This window comes from Choloepus didactylus, chromosome 1, assembly GCF_015220235.1.
Source record: "Choloepus didactylus isolate mChoDid1 chromosome 1, mChoDid1.pri, whole genome shotgun sequence".
Classification (NCBI taxonomy): domain Eukaryota; kingdom Metazoa; phylum Chordata; class Mammalia; order Pilosa; family Megalonychidae; genus Choloepus; species Choloepus didactylus.
The window spans coordinates 70,480,641-70,503,330 of NC_051307.1; the positions used below are offsets into that span (position 1 = coordinate 70,480,641).

At 34.4% G+C, this 22,690-nt stretch overlaps 1 protein-coding gene across 5 annotated transcripts in view; it reads right to left on the reverse strand.

The window, feature by feature from the left end:
- CBLB (Cbl proto-oncogene B) overlaps window positions 1–22,690 on the reverse strand; it is a 234,641-nt gene that overhangs the window by 69,678 nt on the left and 142,273 nt on the right. For all 5 annotated transcript variants that reach the window (XM_037835057.1, XM_037835056.1, XM_037835053.1 and 2 more), the window contains exons 8-10: window positions 17,922–18,009; window positions 15,012–15,143; window positions 3,220–3,423 (exon numbers count right to left, since the gene is read on the reverse strand). In XM_037835057.1, the coding sequence (XP_037690985.1) occupies window positions 3,220–3,423; window positions 15,012–15,143; window positions 17,922–18,009 (424 nt within the window). The remainder of the gene's footprint in view (window positions 1–3,219; window positions 3,424–15,011; window positions 15,144–17,921; window positions 18,010–22,690) is intronic.

Consider the following 22,690-nt stretch of genomic DNA (forward strand, 5'->3'; position numbering starts at 1 on the left):
TAATTCTTTATCCTACCTTAGAAATACTTTCAGCTTACATATCATTTCAGCTTACTTACACAAAAAATAAGACCATTATTAGTTCGCTTAAATTATTTAATCCTTAGAATAGTATTTTAGCTGACACTTTGGCAAGTTTGAATTTGCTCTGAATTTCAAACTTAAAAGAGGTTTAATAGCAAATTATTTTAATATACACAATACAAGCAAATTATGAATATATTGATATTAATTATATGTTAAAGAAATGCAACCAACTGCATGTCAAACAAATATTGTTTTGATTTCTAATTCTTCCTATAAGAATGATAGATAGCAAAAGCTCATGTCCAGGAAGGAAAATGACCCAATGCACAAGAGATGTATAGGCTCTATTTGCTTCTGTTAAAATTAGCATTATTAAATACATTTAACTTACAAAAGAATTTTAAAAACACATTCTATATGTCCAGCATGCTACTATTTATAAACTCTAGCCACTGGATATCACCATGGTAACAGGAATAGACAAACAGCACAGTAGTCCATGGTATGATGGAAGCATTGCTAATTTAAAGAGTTCGATATGCTTAAGAGAGGAAGAATGATTTTACAAAATATTCATCAACCTACTCATAAAAGAGTAGAAAGATGAGAAGAGTATTTGAAATGGCAGTTAAAAGAAAACTGAACACTCTTCCTGCAATGACTTGACAGCCATTCTTGGGATTGAGAGACTGAAATGTTTTAAAAATAAATCAATAAAGGAATAAACATGCCACCAGAATTTAAAGAGAAAGAGAGAGAGAAAAAGAGAGAGAGCGAGCGAGAGCACAAAAGAGAGAGTGGGAGAAATTCCAACAGAAGAACTATTGTGCCAAAATGGCCATGTAATATTTGCTTATAACCACAGCTGGTAAGACAGAATTGGATAAACCTTATTAATTTGACAAATATATATTATAATATATATTTAGTCTTCAGAATGGATTGAGGATAAAAAATGATTTAAGATCAAGTCACTGCCCTCAAGGATTATGTGTGCATTCATGTACATTTATTAACTCACTTAATAAACACTTACTAAGTATGCTTAGGAAGCTGGGGACCAAAAGATAAATAAGACATTGTCCCAGCCTTAAGAATTAATAGTCAAGTGAAGAAGACAGTATTCTAAAGAAAACATAACAATTAGTATAATTCCTGAAATAGAGGTACAAGTAAAGTGCTATGTGAACACTAAGCCATAGCAATATTTTTTCCTCAGTTATTCAGAAAGCATGGATGCGTGTATACCTAAGATATAATTTAGATTTATTGAAAGTTGTGTGGCAGAGATTCATGAAATATTATAAAATTAATGTGTATAATTCACTGGAGGCAGATCAGTGCACATAAAGACAGTAACTGAAATAGGATTCTGCAACATAAAAACAAATAATTATAAGTTCTTTAAAATTTTCAATATCCAAATGCTATAAGAAAGTGTAGAAATAACACTGACACAGTCAAAGCTTTATTAAGTGACTTTCATGACTGCCAAATAAGCCACTGAAGTGTGACTTCTGGGACAATAAAGCCTGAGAGCTTCATTCTTCTCATTCTAGAGTAAACAGCAGAGAGGATCAATGTAAAAATCTATCAGCTTCCTTGACAGAAAGCTCACAAGTGTGTCAGGGAGAATACAGCTTCCATGATTTGGAGAGTGGGTAAAAAGATCTGGGAGAATCATCAGAATCACCTTTGGACATTCTGCTTCACATTTTACATTAATTATTCCTTTTAATAAGGAATAGCACTTAAAAAGACACTCAGACTTCAACGGAAAGCAATGTGAGTTTGCAACTTTTCCTAAACAGGGCAAATACTGTTCCCCTGAGCAGAAAGGTCTGCAGAAGTTTTCAGAGTTATTCTAAATCCTACTGCTACAACCCAATATGGATCACTGAAAAAAGAAAACCCATTAGTAAAGAAAATTGAAATGCCATTTTCCTAGCGAGAAAACATTACCAGCTAGATCATCTGACCTATACTGGAGTTGCTGGGTACTTCTCAAATACTTTCACGTCATTCTCTATTTCCATACATTCAATAAACATTCTTTAAATGCTCACTGCATTCCAGGCCAGAGGATAGCAAACCTTTTATTAAAGGGTGACATAGTAAATATCTTAGGCTTTGCAAGCCAAGATGAAAAATCAAGAAAATTATGTCCATACTTATATAATCATTTAAATATATAATTATTTGAAGTGTAAAATCATTCTTAGCTCACAGACCATAAAATGAGTTGGTGTGTAGGATCTGGCCTATAGGCCATAGTCTGCTGATCGCTGCCACAGATCCTGTCTGTGCTAGGTTATGATCAAATACCCAGGATTTGTAGGCCAGGAGGGACCTCAGCTGGGATGAGTGCCATGATTGGTGAGCCATATCTGCCATGAGTCAGGCAGGGAGGTGGCACCTTCTCACTGTATTTGCACACCTTTGCATACCACTCATGACCATTGCTCTGATTTTGAGAGCACGGAACTGATTATAATTTGAATTTCATGCACATTTCTGTACAGGGATAATAGTCTGATGGCCAGGAGTCTCCCTCTCTTGACCACTATATTCTTGTACATAAATCAATCAACAGGTATTCTGGTTCATTGATTCGTCTCCTGTGAGCTTGGTTACATAAGGTCCAACTGGGCAGGAGCATCCATTCTCAGTGAACTGACAAAGTCAATTTTTTGATTTGCCAACACTGGTGAACAAACCTCAGACAATAATAAATTTACAAAGGTAAATCTTACATGAACTCTTAGTAGCCAAACAACAGGTTGGCTTTCCTGATAAGAAAATAACTCTACCAGACACTTCCTTTAGACATTAATGCACACTATTGTAAATCAAATTCAGTTTTATCATTTCCAATTTTAGCAAATTCCTTTCTTAGATTTCTCTTCAGAGATGTTTCTACTGCCAATCTTTGGTGATGTTTAATTCCACATAAAACTCAGACCACCTCTCATTATGTAATTTAAAACGAGAGAGAGTACTTTGTGCTAGTTCAGTCTGGTCCTTTCCCATTCTATGATTTTTATCAGCCTGTCAGCATTACAGTTTCACCTTTCTTTGATTGTGGAAACTTTCTTTCCCAAACCCAAATACTCTCAGTCATGCCCCATTTGTGACATCATCATTTCTTTTCCATACCCTCTGCCCCAACTAAACCCCTCATTTTCAGTTTACCTTGCGAACATTCGCCAACCGATTCATCATCAAGGACTCCTCGCGGTCGTCGTCGTCATCCAGGTCCAGCATGGGCATGCCAAAGGGGTCGATGATGCTACAGCACCGGGAGCCTTCGTCTCTCGGGTCAAAGGGGTCCACGATTATGGGCTCTGTCCCTTTTATCTCGCAGCGGCAGAAGGGGCAGCCCTGACCATCTGACTCCTGAATAAACACAGAAAACGGTTGGCCTCTGTTCCATACAAGACCACTGAAAGGGGCCACTGTTCAACAACAGTTTGAGAGTTGCAAAAGAACGTTTTTCTAATGGGGACAAAAACTGGGTGAAAAATAGGGTGGGGGGGGAATAATTTGGGTATTATTTTTACTTTTATTTTTTATTTTTATTCTTGCTTTTTCTGGTATAAGGAAAATGTTCAAAAAATAGATTGGGGTGATGAATGCAACTATATGATGGTACTATGGACAGCTGATTGTACACCACGGATGACTGTATGATATGTGAATATATCTCAATAAAACTGAATTTAAAAAAAAAAAAGAATGTTTTTCTGAGGGAATGTGGGAGGCTGGAGAGATGGGGAAGAGTTGTCCTAAAGAGGTCCTAGGAGCTTGAACAAAGAACCAACAAAATGTATTATAAATTTCCTGCATTTCAAATTTTCCAAAGAGAAGAAACTTTTTCTTTAAAAAAAAGTTTGATTAGCTAAAGAAAAAGAGCTTAAGTTTCATTTTGTTAAATGTTCACTTTCTAATAATTTTTAATATATTAAAGGTTTAGCATCATGAATTAAACTAGAAACTAAATCATGTCCCTCTTTATCTAAAGACACAAGTGCTAATTAGACATTCTATAAAAAAGGCATTTTGGTGAAAACCAAATAATAAATAAAGCAGTAATATCAGTAAGAGCAATCCACTTCACAATCCATTCTGGAAAACTTCCTGTGTATGCAACTATGGCTAAATATTTCAATTTTCATTGCTTAGGTCTATTTAAATCTGGATTTATAAGCAAGCAGTGGGAAAAAAATAAAAGGAAATCTATATTCAGAAACCACTGTATGTCCTAAAATTCCATCATCCTGACACAGCTCATTTGGAATATAATAAACACTATGTGAGATATTAATTTTTACCCTCATCTTGCCTTCAAACTAGATAATGCAAAAAGATTCATACAAATACTTTCAGGCCAGAAATTCACTCATTGGTAATTACAGAAGCTTTTGTTCAAAGTCTCTCAAATCCATTTCTCAAATCTAACTGCATTAAGAATTCACAACTGGCAGGAAAATATGCCAATGCAGATATGCTGCTTTGTAGAGATGACATATGATATTTATCACCATATATTTAGTTTTGCATTATAACCTGACCTTAGTAGTGTGTTATTAATAGTGGTCAAATCCATAAAATTGTTTTAAGGTAGAAACAAGATAAATTACCACAATTTTAGAGGTGAGACCAAGATGTGCAGAGAGCTAACACCTTTAATGAAACCATTCAGTACTTAACTCAGGACTGTTCCATCTACTTGATATGATGGGATACTGGTGAGCTACCTGCTTCAAAATGATGTTCTCACCAGCAAGTGGAATAACTCTCTTGCTCTCCTCTGACTGGACAGTTACTGAGCATCCACTTTGTGGAAGATCCTGTGGTAGCTAGTATATTCTTTCCCAAGCCTCACTCAGATTACCAAACAGAGTATCTTCTGTGCCACACAAATTGTCAGAAAAAGAAAAAAAAAAGTTGAATTGCTTCATGAAAAGAAATTGCAACATTCCTCTATTCATCTGCTGTTTCCTAATTTGGGAAACGGATTTGGAATTCTAAAAATAGATAAACTAAGGTTAAATGAAGAAATGTAAGTATGCTAATACTGCATCGTTCGATGTCTACTGCCACACATGCTCAGATTTGGTGGTCTTTTGAGGCATCTTAAATATTATTTGCACCATCATTTTACAGATAATAAAAATGACATCTAGTTCCTCTATTTTGGGTAACCTCTTCACATTGATATTTACAGGAGTAAATATTTAAGGGGAAGCTAAACCTTCCTCCAAGTTTTCGATAACAAGCCCATTAAATTTAAGAGCATATTCAATTATGTTATCATCCAGGTAAAATTCTCTAATTATGAAAGTTGTAAGGGATTCAAACTTTGTACCTGTGGTGGAATTTTCCTGGATATCTATATAAGAAAATTTCAAAAAGATGTTTCAAATATATAAGAGTAAGCTATGAAAGAGCTGATAGTCCCTCGTTTACGCATGAAGAATGGAAGCAGTACTTTGGACCCTAAGTAGGCATTTCTTTCATTCATGCATTAAAAAATCACTATAGAAATTGTTAAAAATACACAGAAATAGAGAGTAAAGTATAATGAATCTCCATTTACCTATCACCTCCTTTCAACAATTATTAGCTCTATAGCCTCACCACTTTCTTCCACTCTTTCCAACACAACCTACAAATTCAACTGTAAATGTTTTAGTGTGTGTGTAACTAAAATCAGGAAATCTTTTAAAGAACCAAAATACCATTAAAGTCATATAATTTTTTAGTGGAGTGCCAGAGTATGCTATTATTAGACTACAGAAGGTTTCTCTTAGTACCTCCTAGGTCAAAATGCTTTGGGTAAGGGTGACTTCGGAGTTAATGTGATTTATTTACCGGTAAAAGTAAATAAAAAGATTGAGTTTGGGAAGAAGAGGTGAAAGGCATAGCATCTTGATGGCACAAGAAAAAGACTGGGGACAGTTTACCTAGAGCCAAATTTAGGTTTTTCTCTATCCCTCCTACCTGCAAGTTTAATGTTATACAAATTACCGATGTATTAGAGTAGCTGTTGCATGAGCAGGTAAAATGAAAGAAATTTTCTGTTCAGCATTATCTATTGTAGAGAGTTTGTATTACTCGCCAGATCAACAAAATGGCTTCAATGAACATCTATTCTGACTTGCACATACAGAGCACATTGAATTTGTCTCCTTCATAGTATTTACTTTAATATGACTTCATCCATCACTCTTTATCTCTAAACTGCCTATGTCATATGCAAATTAAGTTTAATCTTAAATTCTCAAATGCCACTTTAGTTACTCTGTCCTAGTTTCTGCTGATGGTTGACTGGTTCACATGAAGAATGTCTTCAATAGACATGAAACTCATCAGGATTGTGCCTTCATATTAAAATAATGCTTCTGTCAACATATATTTAAGGCAAAAACAAAGAGCATATGCTAATGAAGAAAAACCAATAAATAATTCCTTTTCTAGTCTCCAAGAGTTGCATTCCAAGAATGTTAGGAGGAAGCTTACTCCATCCATTCTAACTCAGTAGATTTCACTTCAAATAATAAATACTTCCAAACCGAAGGGTGCCAAAGATATCAGCCAGTACTACATGCATCTGAAATTTAACTATGCACTATATTCTTGATAAAATAATTCAGATTCGCATCCTGACCATTAATACTGTAAGTTAAAGATATTAAATATAAATATAGCTTTAAAAACCTGAGAATTAATTATCAATAAGAAGAAAATAGAAAAAAAATTAACCTAAGAAAATAAGTTTCCCATGCCCCATAAACAAAATTTAATTATTTTCAGGATTATTATTAGAAGGTACACTTTAACTTAAGATCCATCATTTCATGCCTTCCCACATATATCAAATATTTGGACAGCCTTTGACAATATACAGGACTTGATGAGTTTCATTTTGGAGTGCATTTTATGTTCTTTATGGTGTGTGTATAGGTATATGTATGTGTGTATGGATGTGTATGCATATATGCATTTTTATCCTTCCTAGTAACTTCTAATTTATAATATCTTGCTATACTGTATGTAGCTTTCAAGTAACTATAATTTTTTTTTTTAATATGGCATACCATTATATTTGGAGCAATTCTAAAGGCATACAACCATTCACTGAGCACAGGTTGGGTGCACACTAAGCATTTTCAGCGCACAGTACCTCCCACAAGGCAGAAGCTCAAAAACTTACTAAGAAAATGAAAGAAAGGAGGAATGAATTAATGAGAATAGTTAATAGCAATCTAAGATTGAATGCCTCTAAGAGGGAGAGCTCTTTGGATTTAGTTATCCTTTATGATAGAAAAATAAAGAAGATACTGTTGAGTGCAGACTTTTCCAGTTTTGGTATGGGAGTCCCATAAAAACCTGCAAAGTGAATGAGAAAGGCAGCAGACATTTTGAATTAGGGCACTTTCTTTGGACTCTTTCCACCAATTCAAGCTGTGTGACACTGGATAAGTCATTTCCCCTTATTTCCTGGGTATAATGACATATTACCCATCTTAAGGGAGATCTCAAAAATTAAATGAGATAAATTGGTCCAAAGCTCTACAAAGTGCTACACAAATTCCAGTTGGTATAATTACTCTAAAAATAGACTCAAGAACATAGAAATGCAGTAAGATAACTGAGAAAACACATCTTGGCATCTGAAAAAGAAACATTTTCATAAAACTTCCATCTTGCAATGAAATGAACACTATTTTAAAACTGTACAATTATCAGTGCACACAGATTAACAATACATAAATATGAGATCTCTTAAGTAATATTATCAGTTACTAAATTAAGAACAGTATTAATTATAATTCCAGGACTGTTATGAGCACTTTCCATAGATTAACTCATTTAATTCTATGAGATAGTTATAATTATTATCCCCATTTTATAAATAAGGAAACAAAGTTTAGGTAATTTGATGAAGGTCACATAGCTAAGGAGCAACTGAGTAGGAATTCACAGCCAAGTGTTCTGTTTCAAAAACCTAATCTTTTTTTTTTTTTAATTGAGGTATATTCACATACCCTACAATCATCCACAGTATACAATCAATGATTCATAGTACCATCATATAGTTGCGCATTCACCACCAGAATCACTTATTGAACATTTTTCTTATTCCAAAAGAAAAAAAAAAAAAGGAAAAAAGAACACCTAAAATATTCCACACCCCTCATCCCACCCAACTTTTCATTCAGTTTTTGTCCCCATTTTTTACTCATCTGTCCATACACTGGATAAAGGGAGTGTGAGCCCCAGGTTTTCACAATCACATAGTCATACCATGTAAGCTATGTCGTTATGCAATCGCCTTCAAGAATCAAGGCTACTGGGTTGCACTTCAACAGTTTCAGGTATTTCCTTCTAGCTATTCCAATACACTAAAAACTAAAGAGGGATATCTATGTAGCACATAAGAATGCCCTCCAGAGTGACCTCTCGATTCCATCTGAAATCTCTCAGCCACTGACACTTTATCTTGTTTCATTTTGTTTCTGCTTTTTGGTCAAGACTTTCTCAATCCCATGATGCTGGGTCCAGGCTCTTCCCTGAGAGTCATGTCCCATGCGTGTGTGTGTGGGGGGGGCAGTGAGTTCACCTGCCACGTGGGCTTAAAGAGAGAGAGAGGGGGGCCACATCGAGCAACAAAGAGGTTCTCTGGGGGAGACTCTTAGGCACAATTATAAGGAGGCTTAGCCTCCTTAAAGAGCCTAATCTTTTAATCACTATTCTATAGTATCATAATCTAGTAGTTCTTCAATCTCAGATTCTTAGCCTAGGTTAAAATAAAGTTGAAAAATAGCAGTCTGCTACTGATCATTCAAAAATAAAAATAACAGTAATAAAACATTATTTGTTCAAGTTGTAAGTTTTGAAATTCAAGAAGCTAAAGCTATAATTATTGAATATTCTCTTGGTTCTAATTGAATAGTTTCAGCTTTTTAATAGGAAGATGCAAAACTTGTCCTAGTAATTACAGTCTTCCTTGATTTATATGTGTGTGTGTGTATAAAATTTACATAGTAAGACCCTTTATTTTTAAATACCTGTTACCAGAATCCAATTTAAAAATTTAAAAAGTGGAGTTTGTAAGTTTTTTCTGGAAGACTTTTTATTTAATAGATTCAACTTTTAAAATACCTTTAGAGGCCCTTTTTAGAGTCAATTGAAAATGTTTCCAAAGTGTCAATATCAGCTTTTGTCCTAGATCCTGCTATAATGAGCTTGCATCTAATTTAGTTACTAGACCCAGAGTCAATCATTTGCTCTCTCAGTCTTTATTTTCTTACACGTCTCCTCCTTTTAATTTCCATGATCATCACTCTACTTCATGACTTCATTGCAACATTTCTGGACAACTCTAGGAGCCCCTACATTACTCCCAAAGTGAAAGAGAAGTTCCAACATTTTATCACGTTTGTGTAAACAGATACAATATGTAATCAAAGACAGACCTAATAATTTACAAAATCCCTTAAGGCAAATATTACATTCTTATTTGTAGTTTGTAAAGTGTCAAAATTTCACTGCAGGTAGAAATTTGATATGGCTGCTTTTGAAGGAAAGATACCCAAAGAAAGATTATTCCTTAGTGCTTTAAATGTGATCCTTTGAGTTTGCTTTTTCTCTCTCTTAGACAACCACCCATTTTTCTTCAACAATGCTCACTGAATATGGGACATCTGTAAATCTCTTTAATCATGTCTTATTAAAATCAGTTTATTGATTTTCATCTATTGACTTTTTTGTGAATTATTATTTTGATCACTCCAACATCCTTCCTTTAAAATGTTTCAAAAAACTATACAGGAAGAATAATTACAGGAAAATTTACTTTCATTTTAATTGAATAAAAGTCCTTGGCAGTAATTCAAAACACGGCTATAAATCCAACTGACATAGATATCCATTTTTTATGAGTTTGTGCCATTCACGAGCTCAGAAGCCATTTTCTAGATCCTTGGACAAAATATGGAAAGAACAAAATTCCTTAGTTCACAACCTGCTGAATTATACATTACTAAAACTGAAGATGTGGAGCAGTTCAGGGTTAAGAAGAAAAATGTTGTTTTGTTAGTATCTAATTAACACGTGGGAGTGAGAGAAAACTCAACAACTTTTATTGCCAAGTGTACAACAGAGATGCCGCACCCAGGGTGATACTGCTTCAAGGAAATTCTCTAGAGAGGTGATTATTCAACTTATTTAGTATTCTGTGCAAACTCCAGGCAGGTTATTCAATTTATTAAATAACACAGATGTTTCAGAAAGAGAAAAAAGTATCTGACACCTCTTCAGAGGCACAATTAATGGGCCATTGTGACAGCAATCAAAGAGTAACCACTTGCAGCCTGTTACAACTAACTGACAGTGTTATTGTGCATTTCTTAGGTTTTCTGTTAATTACATAAAATTTAAGTCTATAATGAAATTCAATTAAACCAAAGAAGAACATCAAATATAAGGAAAAGCTGGTGAAGAATGACTTCCTAAAAATGCACACTGGCTGAAATACAGGATTTTATGGTCTGGGTTTAATATTTTCTATTAGGACTCTGATTTATCATAATTTCTTGGCAGACATGCAAGGCTTTAAAATCATTTTATTATCAGCATGTCCAACCAAAGTAGTAAAAAGTTAACAAAAAATGTCTGGCATCCATAATTAAATCTGAAGGATAACAGGATGTTCAATTCAAGTAATTATTAATATCATACCCCTCTATAAAACTTACAATTTAATTTAAACTTCTTGAGGGAAGGGACTGTGTCTTAGTGCTCTTCCAAGTTCCAGAGATGAGTACGGAACCTGGGACACAGCAGCTGCTCAAGGAATGTTTGCTTAAATGAATAAATGCATGGATTTGAGATCTTGGAGAATGATGGATGAAACAACCCACACTCGCTTCTCTGTCAAACTAGTTAGAATAAGCAAAAATAACAAATTATCCCTGTGAACAAATGAGTTTGGACACAAATTTTTCTTTGATAGGAAAAACAAACCACCAAACATAATAAATAAAATCAAAAGCACTGATTTTAAAGTCAGAAAATATGGACTCTACTCCAGGCTTTATCTACAACTACCTGAGTGGCCTTAGATAAAGCTATGAACTTAACTGTGTCCCAAGTTCATCTATAAAACAGGGAAGGTGAATTAGATATAGGAAGTCCCCTGGTTTTCTAAATAATTCCTTCCTCAGAACATGTATGATTTTTAAATAAGGTAAAGTTGGGGGGAAAGAGACATGTTCCTATGAGCACCCATGCTTAGAGACTCAAAACTATTGTGACATTCCTCTTTACATCTATAAGTTTAGATATGTTTGACAATATATTACATAACTATGCAAATTTTCCATAATTTTGTTCTTTTCTTTCAAACATATTCACTGTCAACTAGGTTAAGTCCAGTGAGCATCTACATGAGGTTACAGATAAGAAGTATTTAGCACATCCAATATTTGCCAAATGTATTTTAAACTGGATTAAGTTTATAAGGCTTTTGTTTTTATTAAATAACAGGGGCACTCTCCAATAACATATTTAAATAATCGCCAAACACTGCTTTTCATACAAAGATATGAAAGCTGCCAAAATAGAGCTGTTGATTGTCAGGAAGTACCACTGAGCAAAATCCCTACATAAATGTAGAAATATTTGGGTAATCCCAAAGTGGAAATGTTCAAAAGTTGAAGCTGCCTTTAACTACTAATAGCCACATTGAGATCTAGTGTCTATGTGACATCGCTTTGGAAATTTTCAAATCTTGTTCTAAGGACAATTTTCTCCAGCTACAAAGAAAACCTGAATCACCATGCATGTCTCTTGGTGTAAAACAACCCACAATATATAGAAATCTGGTCTTTCTAGTTTAGTGTCGTACTGTTGCAAGCTATAATAGTAAAATAATGTGGTTCAAAATAAGTCAACTGGGAAGAAATAAAAATGTGAAAAGTTGAAGAAAATCACACAGCAGTTACTGAGCAGAAGAACAAATGAATGTGAGGTTTAGAATTTCTAGAACTCATTCTCAGTTGGAACTTGGCCATGAAAAAAACCAAAGGTAATTCTCAGAAAAGAACAGAAGAAAACAAAGGCATTATAAGGACTTTTCACAACTGATTTAAAATATCAATGCCTTTTTATTTAATATTATTTAATATAATAATTACTTCTCTTTTTTTTTGTCTTTACATTACCAGTCATGGTCTATAAGGATTTGTTGAGAAACTAGCAATGTGTAGGGACCATACTAGAAGAGAAGGATTTAAAAACAGGTAAAGCAATCTAAGCCCATCTCATACTCTAGAGGGAGAAACAGACAAATATATAAATATTTACAATACAAATACAGTTAAGGCAAGACCTTACAGAGACATACAAAGTATATCAGGTGAATATTAATAGTGTACTGTCTTGTGTGGGGAGAATTCTAAAATAATCCTGGGATAATGTCATTGCATATTTATCATTAATGTATATGCAAAATTCTATGATCAGATTAGGATGAAGATACTATTCACTAGTGACATGACAGTGATTTAATCGGATTATTTCTTCCTTCTGAATAGTTCTGAATTTGTCATTTTATTACTTCTCTCTCATATAGCTTCTCTTAAAATTTTATTCAAAGACTGTTTTCAGTGCTTGACAATTTATGCACTTTCTCAGCTTTTAAAAGTAAAACTGCGAATTACTTCCGAATAAAAAAAGTAGCAAAATGTTCACAATTTACAAATATTACTGAACATATCTTCACCTAAGGCCATTAGACCAATAACAAAAATCATGAATGTGAATCAAGGAATTGATTGATTACTAGCAGGAAAACTGGACCATTTGGAGAATGCACAGCAATACAAAGAAAAGTTACACAGACATAAAGGACAAAACTTTAATTTCATAGTCATGACAACTGGGGATATTCCTGTCTCTTTTGCACGTAACATACTCATTGCAAATAGTTCACAAACTTGTGAAATAAAATACATAATATGGACTCTGCAATTAAAAACTGTAATAACTTTTCTTTTAAGAGGCAAAAACTTCCAAATACTAAGTACAGAGTCAAGTTAAAGACACAACGTCCTGCAACATGTATGTGTGTATATGCTCCAAAAGTGGTACCCAAGAGAAGGAGCTGAGAGAGAGGTAGAGTATTGGGAGTTTGCACCAGCATAGGATTCTGTTTTCTATAGGAAGAGATGGAAACCTTTCGGTTCCTTGTACCTGTGAGAACCATATTACCACACTGAAGACATAAGTCAATCTAAAGAGGTGACAAACACAATTTGGCCTTTTTGTTACTGTTATTCTTATCCTGAAATACCGAATGGGTATGAGCTAAGCAAATCATCCTAAAGAAGTCCCATCCCAGTAAGTCGATCAATGAATCAAAAGCATCACATTTACTGACACATTTGAATTACATTTACATCAAGAAGGTTTTGTCTTTTACCAGCATATCTTTATTTGTTGAATGTCAGTGATATTAAAAAAAAAAAAGAAATTGCCAAGTTTGCAGAACTATTATTGTTAACATGAACTTAAATAGCAATCAAGTGCCTATATATTGAGAATGATTTTTGCTGATACCACACTGAGTAACTTCTTCCTCACATTTATACCTTCACTACTCTTCTACCATTCCTTCCCCAAACCCTACCCCCAATTCACCTATATCATGGAGGGAAAAAGGTAAGGAGGGGCAAAAATATCAGGGAATACCCAATGTAAATTATAAACCAAACGTATGTTGAAGGTGAGTATAGAGAAGTTGAACCACTTTTGCTGAGGCAGCAAAAGGGCTTTGAAAAGGCTTTGAAAGGGCTTTGAAACATTAACCAATTTTAATTTATTTCCTAGTTCTTCCTCTTATTCTTCATCCATTTTTTAAATCCCCCAAAGGAAGAAGGTTTTTTAATAAGACTGTGAAAATAAGAAAACCATTGGTAGTGAGAGTACCACACAGAAACCTCCCTCTGGGCCTCATTCATGACCTTCAAAGCCCACCCTTCCTCAGGCAAGGAGGGACAGGGCCCGGGAACAGCGTAAGGATGTCATTTACATACACAACTGCAAGTGGTTTTTTAAAAGCTTGAAAATTTACTTACTTTCTAAACTGCGTCAAAATGTGTCTAGCTTCAATATGACTGAGTTAAAGAGCAGTTGCAAAATGGCTTGATCAAAATGTTCTGTGAACCCTGAAAATACTAAAAAGTGGAAATCTATACAAAGATCCATTTGAAAATCCCCAACATTTGTTACAGATAAAGAAATATAGGCAAGCCCTTGGGGAAATTACCTATTCTCCAGGTCTTACTATAAAACATTAAATCCATTTATGAGTGCTTGCCTGCAAAGGGGAAGATCGTTTGCCTCAGATTTTGCTTGGATAAATTAGAAAATAAACTCTGTTTTTGAGTGCTTTATATCTATTTTGTGGACTTTTCCTACTGGATTATCTTATTTGAGTCCTTCAGAGCAACGAGACAGATGTGAAGCAGGAACCACATCTCCCGAGCAGATGAGAGCATTGGTTAAAAACAAACAAACAAAAAAACCACACACACTAATGTAAGATTTATCTACCAGGGTTTACACTGTCCCAGAATCTGACCTATTATACACAGAATCTGACTTACTATAAACCATATAAATGTAGTTTGTTGATAGTATCTAATAATGACATCCTGGAATCAATGGCACTATAGAGTAAAACTATTCATACAATTAAGTTACGTATGAAAAAGAAACAAGATATAAAATGACAAAAAATCAACTTACGTAAGTAAAAGAAATACAGTCACATGAGATCTTTTTAACAAACATTTCAAATAAAGTACCTATCAGTATTACTTCCTAAACAATCAAGATGAAGAAAACTGAAAAGAGAAATAGCAATACAGAATATAAGGAAAACATTCATGTTGCTAATTAAACTCTGATTATACCTGCCATGCTGTAAGGCAAGAGGTGCACATCAAATGCCCACAAGGCTCAATCTTGACATCTTTGTCATTCTCTGCACAAATTTTACAGAGCTGAAAAGTAGAGCCCATTTCACAATATAATTCATATTGTTCCTGGAATTTGGAGAAAAGACAATGTTAATGTATTTCTAGCATGATCTGTTAATATTGAATTTTCTCAAATATAATGACTTACAGTAATACCTCACACTTGATCATATCAGGATTATTTACCATTTAAAACATGTCTTAAATTGATAATCACAATTTTGTCTACAAAAATCATTTTTAAAAGGTTTGAGCTTTTATCAACAATTTTTTAATGTTTTTGATTATTTGGTGTTTCAAACTGTTCCTTTAGAAAGGATCAATTTTTCTTCAACGGTCCAAGTGACTTAAAAGAGAAAAACTCATGGCTTTAAAATGATAATAAAAATGAATTTATTTCCTTTGTAAGTGCCACATGCTCATCTACATTCACTGTCAAATAACTAAAAAAAATTAAATTATGATTCTGGCTGAACATATAATTGTATTTCTTAGACATCTTTAGACATTCCAGATTGGAAGAAAAGTAACATCTGCCAAGCCCTTCCTGCATGCCAGGCATTGTGGTACATGCTTGCTGTTTCATGTAATCTTCAAAGCATAACAGAAAAACTGAATTTAAAAAACAAACACTGCAACTCTCTATTTTAAATTGTTTTCCCCAAACTTTCAATTAAGTCTCTGACTCCAAAGTACATACTCTTTTCTCCTATTTAACACTGTCAAGAAAACTAATCTCTTCAGCAATCCAAAACTTGTTTTACCCAACTTCTACTGTCTTGGCTTACTAGATCTTAAAGGTCAGAATATTTTGGTATAGGAAAATTTCAATGCTCAAATAACGAAAAGATCTATGTCACAAATAAGATACAAACAGATTGGCAAACGTAACCCAAGTATGAGAGAAAGTGTCAGTTAATAGAAATAGGAAGAAAAGGAACTTTGAGGTAAAAACTGGTAGATGGAGCAATGCTTCAGTAAGTGTCTACAACATTCTTAGACTGGGTAGGCTAAAAAAATAACAACTTTAGTCCTAGCCTATTAAAAGATCTTACAAAATCTGGTGAGAATACAAACACATACATGGATACACACATAAATTTTGCCCACCATGAAGTATTTATATGTGGGTATACAAATAAACTTTAAAGCAATTAAGGAAAAAGACAAGAATGAATCAAGATAGAAACACAATAAATTTGAAGTAATCCAAATAAGTTATAAATTGCAGAAGCCCCTGAAATAATAGACAAATATTTATATTGCTTACGAACATCCAATGACCAATTTACAATTATAAAAAAATTACAATAAATTAAAATCGCAGATACAGCATTTAATGCAACCTAAACCATAAGGTTTTCAAATATTTATGAGTAACTTAAGGGAATGGTATCTATGAACTTTTTTTTAACAATGGAGCTGCCTCTAGTAAGTATTAGTAAGTATCCTTTAACAGATATGGAATCACTACATAATTTCAAAAATGGTTACCATATATTAAATTTATAAATCTGTTCACAAACTATACATATAAATGTCAACATGTGTATTTCACATAATATTACCAAGACCACAAGGACTGAAATCTGGAGAATGAGAAATGAAGTAAGTCATAATCTGTCACTTTTGGGGCTTATTCCTAGATTTTTATTACTTATTGTACAAAGTATGAATGTATCTAAAGTATAAGGGCTTTAAAAAGTACATTGTATGTAATACTCTATATAAAATGAAAGTACATTGTATGTAATATTGTATATAAAGTACATTGTTTGTAATATCGTATGTAAAATGAAATACTGAGGTTCTTCCTTTGTCTTCTCCTTGATCTCCAATCCTCTACTATCTCCAGAGCTAAACACTGCCACCGTTTGGGGCTTTTTGATTTATAAAACAAATAATTCATATATTCATATATGAGTAATTTCTTATTTATTTACAAAAATGGAATTTGCATAATGGAACTTTACAAATGGAATGTTACATAATGGAACTTTGTCATAAATGGGATTTTTTTATATACAAATACGTAGAACTTTCCAAGTGTGTATGTAGAGAGCTACCTCATTCCTGTTAATATTTTCACAATATAACAGTATGAGTATACTGTGTTCTTTTAACCTATTAATGAGCTTTCTGGTATTTTGTTATTTTTCACAATTACAACATTGTAATTTTTCACCATCTGGTACACTGATCTTTGTGTGCAAGTGACATACACACACATATTCACGTATATCTATTTTTATATGTATATATTCATGTATATATGTGTGTGTGTGCATGTATTTGTAGCCATATATGTACCACTTATATCCACACATATATATGTGGAATGTTGAGTCAAAAGAATGTAATCATTTAGGATTTTGGTAATTACTGATATACTGTCCTCACAAAAGCCTTTACCAAGTTATTCCCACTAATAATCTATGAGGTTGACAGCAACAAAGTTATAAAACTGTAATTATTACCTTTAATAGGTTTCAATTGCCCGTTTGACTCTCAAACCTTTTGAATTAAATTATTCTTATCTTTTTCTATAATTTTCTAAATCTATGTTTCTTCTCACAGCTTTCTACCTAGCTGCCTACCTACCTATTTACCTATCTTTCCATTTAAACGCCAATATTATTTCAGAAACATGAATAACAGAATTTTTTTTTCAAAAACTGAAGAAAATAATGTAATTTCTCTTCTCTCTTAGAATTCCTTAAATATCTTTTGCATTAAATACCTGTGCATGACTTTAGTCATAGTGGAGGTAAAGAACCTAATTTACTTTGAAAGCATTATAGATAATTATTTATTATAAATACTTTTTCCAGAAATTGCTCTTACCTGTGTAACTTTTATATGATCATGGGGTGTAGGTTCACATAATCCAGTTAAATCAGGATTATAACTCCTCCCATCAGGATAAAGATAGCTGAATTTTAAGATATAAACTTTATTACCATAACTACACAAGTTTAAATTGCATTTAAGATAACTTAATATGAATATTCTATATTCAAAGACAATTTGAAGTTTACTTTTTATTTAACTTATGTAAGTAGCCAACTTGCTAACGTTTCTATAATATCAGAAGCTATTTTTACAGCATTTGGAATATAGAAATCATTTTCATATAAAAATACATAATGAATGTGGGCTCAGCATCTAAGTAACCATTTTCAATCAAATATCTTTAATATACATCCTTTGCACAAGTTAAAACTATTTCAGTGGTCACTTATGAACTATCCCAAAATACTATGAATATACACTAATTTGGAATTATTATCTCTTTCATCTGGAGCATGGTTAAACCTAATTGTATCATTTATACCATGCGTAATACTACATGGAGAGAAAAACAGAATTAACACCCACAATTTTCCCACAAAAGTAACTTTAACATGTCTGTGGTGTTTCTGTTTCACCAGGTTCCCAATCTCATTCTCTGAATTCACCCTAACTCAGCCAAACACACATACTTTAAAAAAATATACAGAAAAGGTTGCAATTTTATATTTCATTTACTTCAAATCAAGCTAATGATACTGAATGGTGTATAACATAGGTTCCACTGTAAGAGAGAACTGAAATTAGAACTAAAAGTTACAGTACTAAGGCCATCTTTCTGTGTTAAAATCAGTTTTTTACCCATTATTCAGAAAGAGTTTAATGTGTTACTCAATAGCTATTTTACATTTAAAAATCCAATTTAATGGTGGATTTTTTTCAGTTCATTAATTCACGGTGATTTCTTTTTAATATCTTTACATTCCAGATGGCTTAAATGAAAAATTAAGAGTATAATCTAGAGTGGTGAATATTTTTAATGGCAAAAATATATTTAAACTATTCTGTGAAATAATAAACATGTTTCCTTAAATGAAGACTCTACAAACACATTAGTAAATTCAATGGAGGTTAAGTCTTAGAATTTACTCAGGAAAACTAGAAAAATGAACTTAGATAATTCTCAAATGGAACAGTTGGAAAAGATCAGTGAGACGATTCTTTTTAAGATATAAGAAAAGGTGTGATTATATCTGAATATGAAATGAATGTAGGACATCATTATCATGGGAGAAGAGGCAAACTCTAAACATATTTAATGAGGAATGATACACAAAAGCTGTTAAGTTGTTTTCTTTCCATACTCTAAAATGGCCATTTTTAAAAGAGCACTATGGAGGATTTCTAAGATGGCAGCTTAGAGAGGAGTGGAAGCTAGTTAGTCCCCCTGGAAAAACTAATGAACAACCAGAAACAACTAGTAGATAATTTGAAATAACTGCGGAAGGACAAACGTGATCACTCACTCATCATACACCAACCTGAATTGAGAGGAGTGCCTGAGATCGCAGCATAAAATCTTTAAGTAAAAACTGCGGATCCAAGCCGGGAGCCCCCTCCCCCCATGACCTGAGCTACAAAGCATCCTGGTGCTAGAGAGCAGCTCTCTCTGAGCAAGCAAATACGGCTTAGCTGAACTCCAACTGGGGTTTTAATTAACAAACGACTGCTCGATACAAGCTATGAATCCCCAACAAGCAGACAGAGGCTTTGAGTGATGACTGACCTTGGAGTGCCAGAGCGTGGCCAGGGACTGACCCTGAAGGGGGCTTTCTGTCCCTGTTTTGGCTCCATGGAGAAAGCCTCAGCCATTTTCAGTTCCCAGCGCTCTGACCCAGACAGGGTAGAGATAGCACAGGCAGAGAGAGTCCATTCAAATGCTAATTACCTCTCCCTAGGGGGTCTATCTTCCCTAAGAGGAAAGAGGAGGGGCCCAGCTCTACTACCCATCTTCCATTCAAAACCAGATCCCAGAGCCTGGGGGAAAATAGTCTTGGGCCATACCTCCTTACACCAGTCTGGAGTTACAGGCTGAGAGGCACCACCTGCTGGGCAGAAAAGCACAGTGACCTGAGGCCTCACAGGGTGTACCAATTCTCTAAGACACACCCTCAGGGAAACAGGATACTGAATAGTTCTTCCTTCTTGGACCGGAGAGCCTGTTTTGGTCTGGGAAAACCTGACTGGCACAACCAAGGAAACCATGTATAGACAACAGAACACTACAACCTACACTAAGAAAAATGAAGTTTTGGCCCAGTCAAAGGAACAAACTTACATTTCAACTGAGATACAGGAATTTAAACAACTAATACTAAGTCAATTCAAAAAGTTTAGGGAAGATATGCCAAAAGAGATGAACCATATAATGAAAACACTGAGCATACATAAGGTAAAATTGAAAGTTCGAAAAGCAAACTGGCAGAATCTATGGAAATGAAAGGCACAACACAAGAAATGAAAGATACAATGGAAACACACAACAGCAGATCTCAAGAGGCAGAAGAAAACACTCACAAACTGGAGAACAAGGCACCTGAAAGCCTACACACAAAACAACAGATAGAGAAAAGAATGGAAAAATATGAGAAACGTCTCCAGGAACGTAAGGACAAAACAAAAAGCAGGAATGTACATGTCATTAGTGTCACAGGAGAAGAGAATGGAAAAGGGGCAGAAGCAATAATATAGGAAATAATCAATGGAAATTTCCTATCTCTTATAGAAGACATAGAATTACAGATCCAAAAAGCGTAGTGCACCCCAAGCAGACTAGATCTGAATAGGCCTATGCCAAGGCAGTTAATAATCAGATTATCAAACATCAAAGATAAAGAAAGAATCCTGAAAGCAGCAAGAGAAAAGTGATCCATCACATAAAAAGGAAGCTTGATAAGACTATGTGCAGATTTCTCAATAGAAACCATGGAGGCAAGAAGGAGGTGGGAGGACATATTTAAGATACTGAAAGAGAAAAATCATGAACCAAGAATCCTCTATCTGGCAAAACTGTCCTTCAAATATGAGGGAGAGCTTAAAATATTCTCAGACAGACAATGACAGGGTTTGTGAACAAGATACCTGCTCTACAGAAAACACTAAAGGAAGCACTGCAGACAGAAAGGAAAAGACAGGAGTGAGAGGTTTGGAAACAATTTTGGGAGACAGTAGCACAGCAATGTAAGTACACTGAACAAAGATGACTGTGAATATGGTTGAAAGAGGAAGGCTGGGACCATGTGGGACACCAGAACAAAAGACGAAGGATAAAGACTGGGCCTGTGTAACTCAGGGAAACCTAGGGTGCTCAATGATTATAATGAAAGGTACAAATACGTTTTTACATGAGGGAGAACAAATGAATGTCAACATTGCGAGGTGTTAAAAATAGAGTGAGACTGGGGAGGAAATACAATCAATGCAAACTGGAGACTATAATTAACAGAAGCACTGTATTATGCTTCCTTTAATATAACAAAGGCAATATACCAAAGCTAAATGCATATGCGTGGCGGGGAGGGGAGTGGGGGGATGGGGGAAGGGATGGGACTCCTGACATTGGTGATGCTGTCTCTTTATTCTAGTTTAGGTTAATGCTATCTTTCCTTTTGTTGCTTTCTAGCTGGCATGTTTGTTGTTGTTTTTTTTTTTTCTCTCTCTCTCTTTTCTTTTTCTTTTGTCTCTCTGCCTTCTTTGACTCTTCCTCCTTCTTTGTGGAAGAAATGGAGATGTCCTTATAATAGTGGCAATGGTGCTGAATACATAAATATGTAACTATACAGGGAACCAACGATTGTTTACTTTGGACGGAATGTACGGTATGTGAACAAAACTACCTTAAAAGAAATGGGTTGATGAAGAAAACTTGAGGGCACTACACTGAGTGAAATAAGACAGACACAAAAAGGCAAATATTGCAGGGTCTCAGTGATATGAACTAATTATAATATGTAAACTCATAAACATGAAATATAAGTTACCAGGATATAGAATGAGGCTAAAGAATGGGGAATGTTTGTTTATTATGAGCAGAATGTTCAACTAGGGTGAACCTAAACATTTGGAAATGGACAGGGGTGATGGTAGCATGTTGTGAAAATAACTAACAGTGCTGAAAGGTGTGTGAAGGTGGTGGAAAGGGTAAGCTCAGAGTCACGTATGTCACCAGAGGAAAGTTGGAGGTTAAAAGATGGGAATGTATAAAACAGTGAATCTTGTGGTGGACAATGTCCATGATTAACTGCACAAATATTAGAAATCTCTCTCATGAACTAGAACAATGTATGACACTATAACTAGAAGTTAATAATAAAGAGGCATTCTTTGTTGCTCACATGTGGCCCTCTCTCTCTAGCTAAGCCAACTTGGCAAGTGAAATCACTATCAGTGCCCTTCCCACTACATGGGATCTGACACCCAGGGGTGTAAATCTCCCAGGCAACGTGGAATATGACTCCCAGAGAGGAATCTTGACCCGGCATCGTCGGATGGAGAAAATCATCTTGACCAAAAGGGGAATGTGAAATGAAATGAAATAAGTTTCAGTGTCTCAGAGATTCCGAAAGGAGCCAAGGGGTCACTCTGGTGGGCACTCTTACGCACAATATAGACAACCCTTTTTAGGTTTTAATGAATTGGAATAGCTAGCAGTAAATACCTGAAACTATCAAACTACAACCCAGAACCCCTGAATCTTGAAGACGATCGTATAACAATGTAGCTTATGAGGGGTGACAATGTGATTGGAAAAGCCATGTGTATCA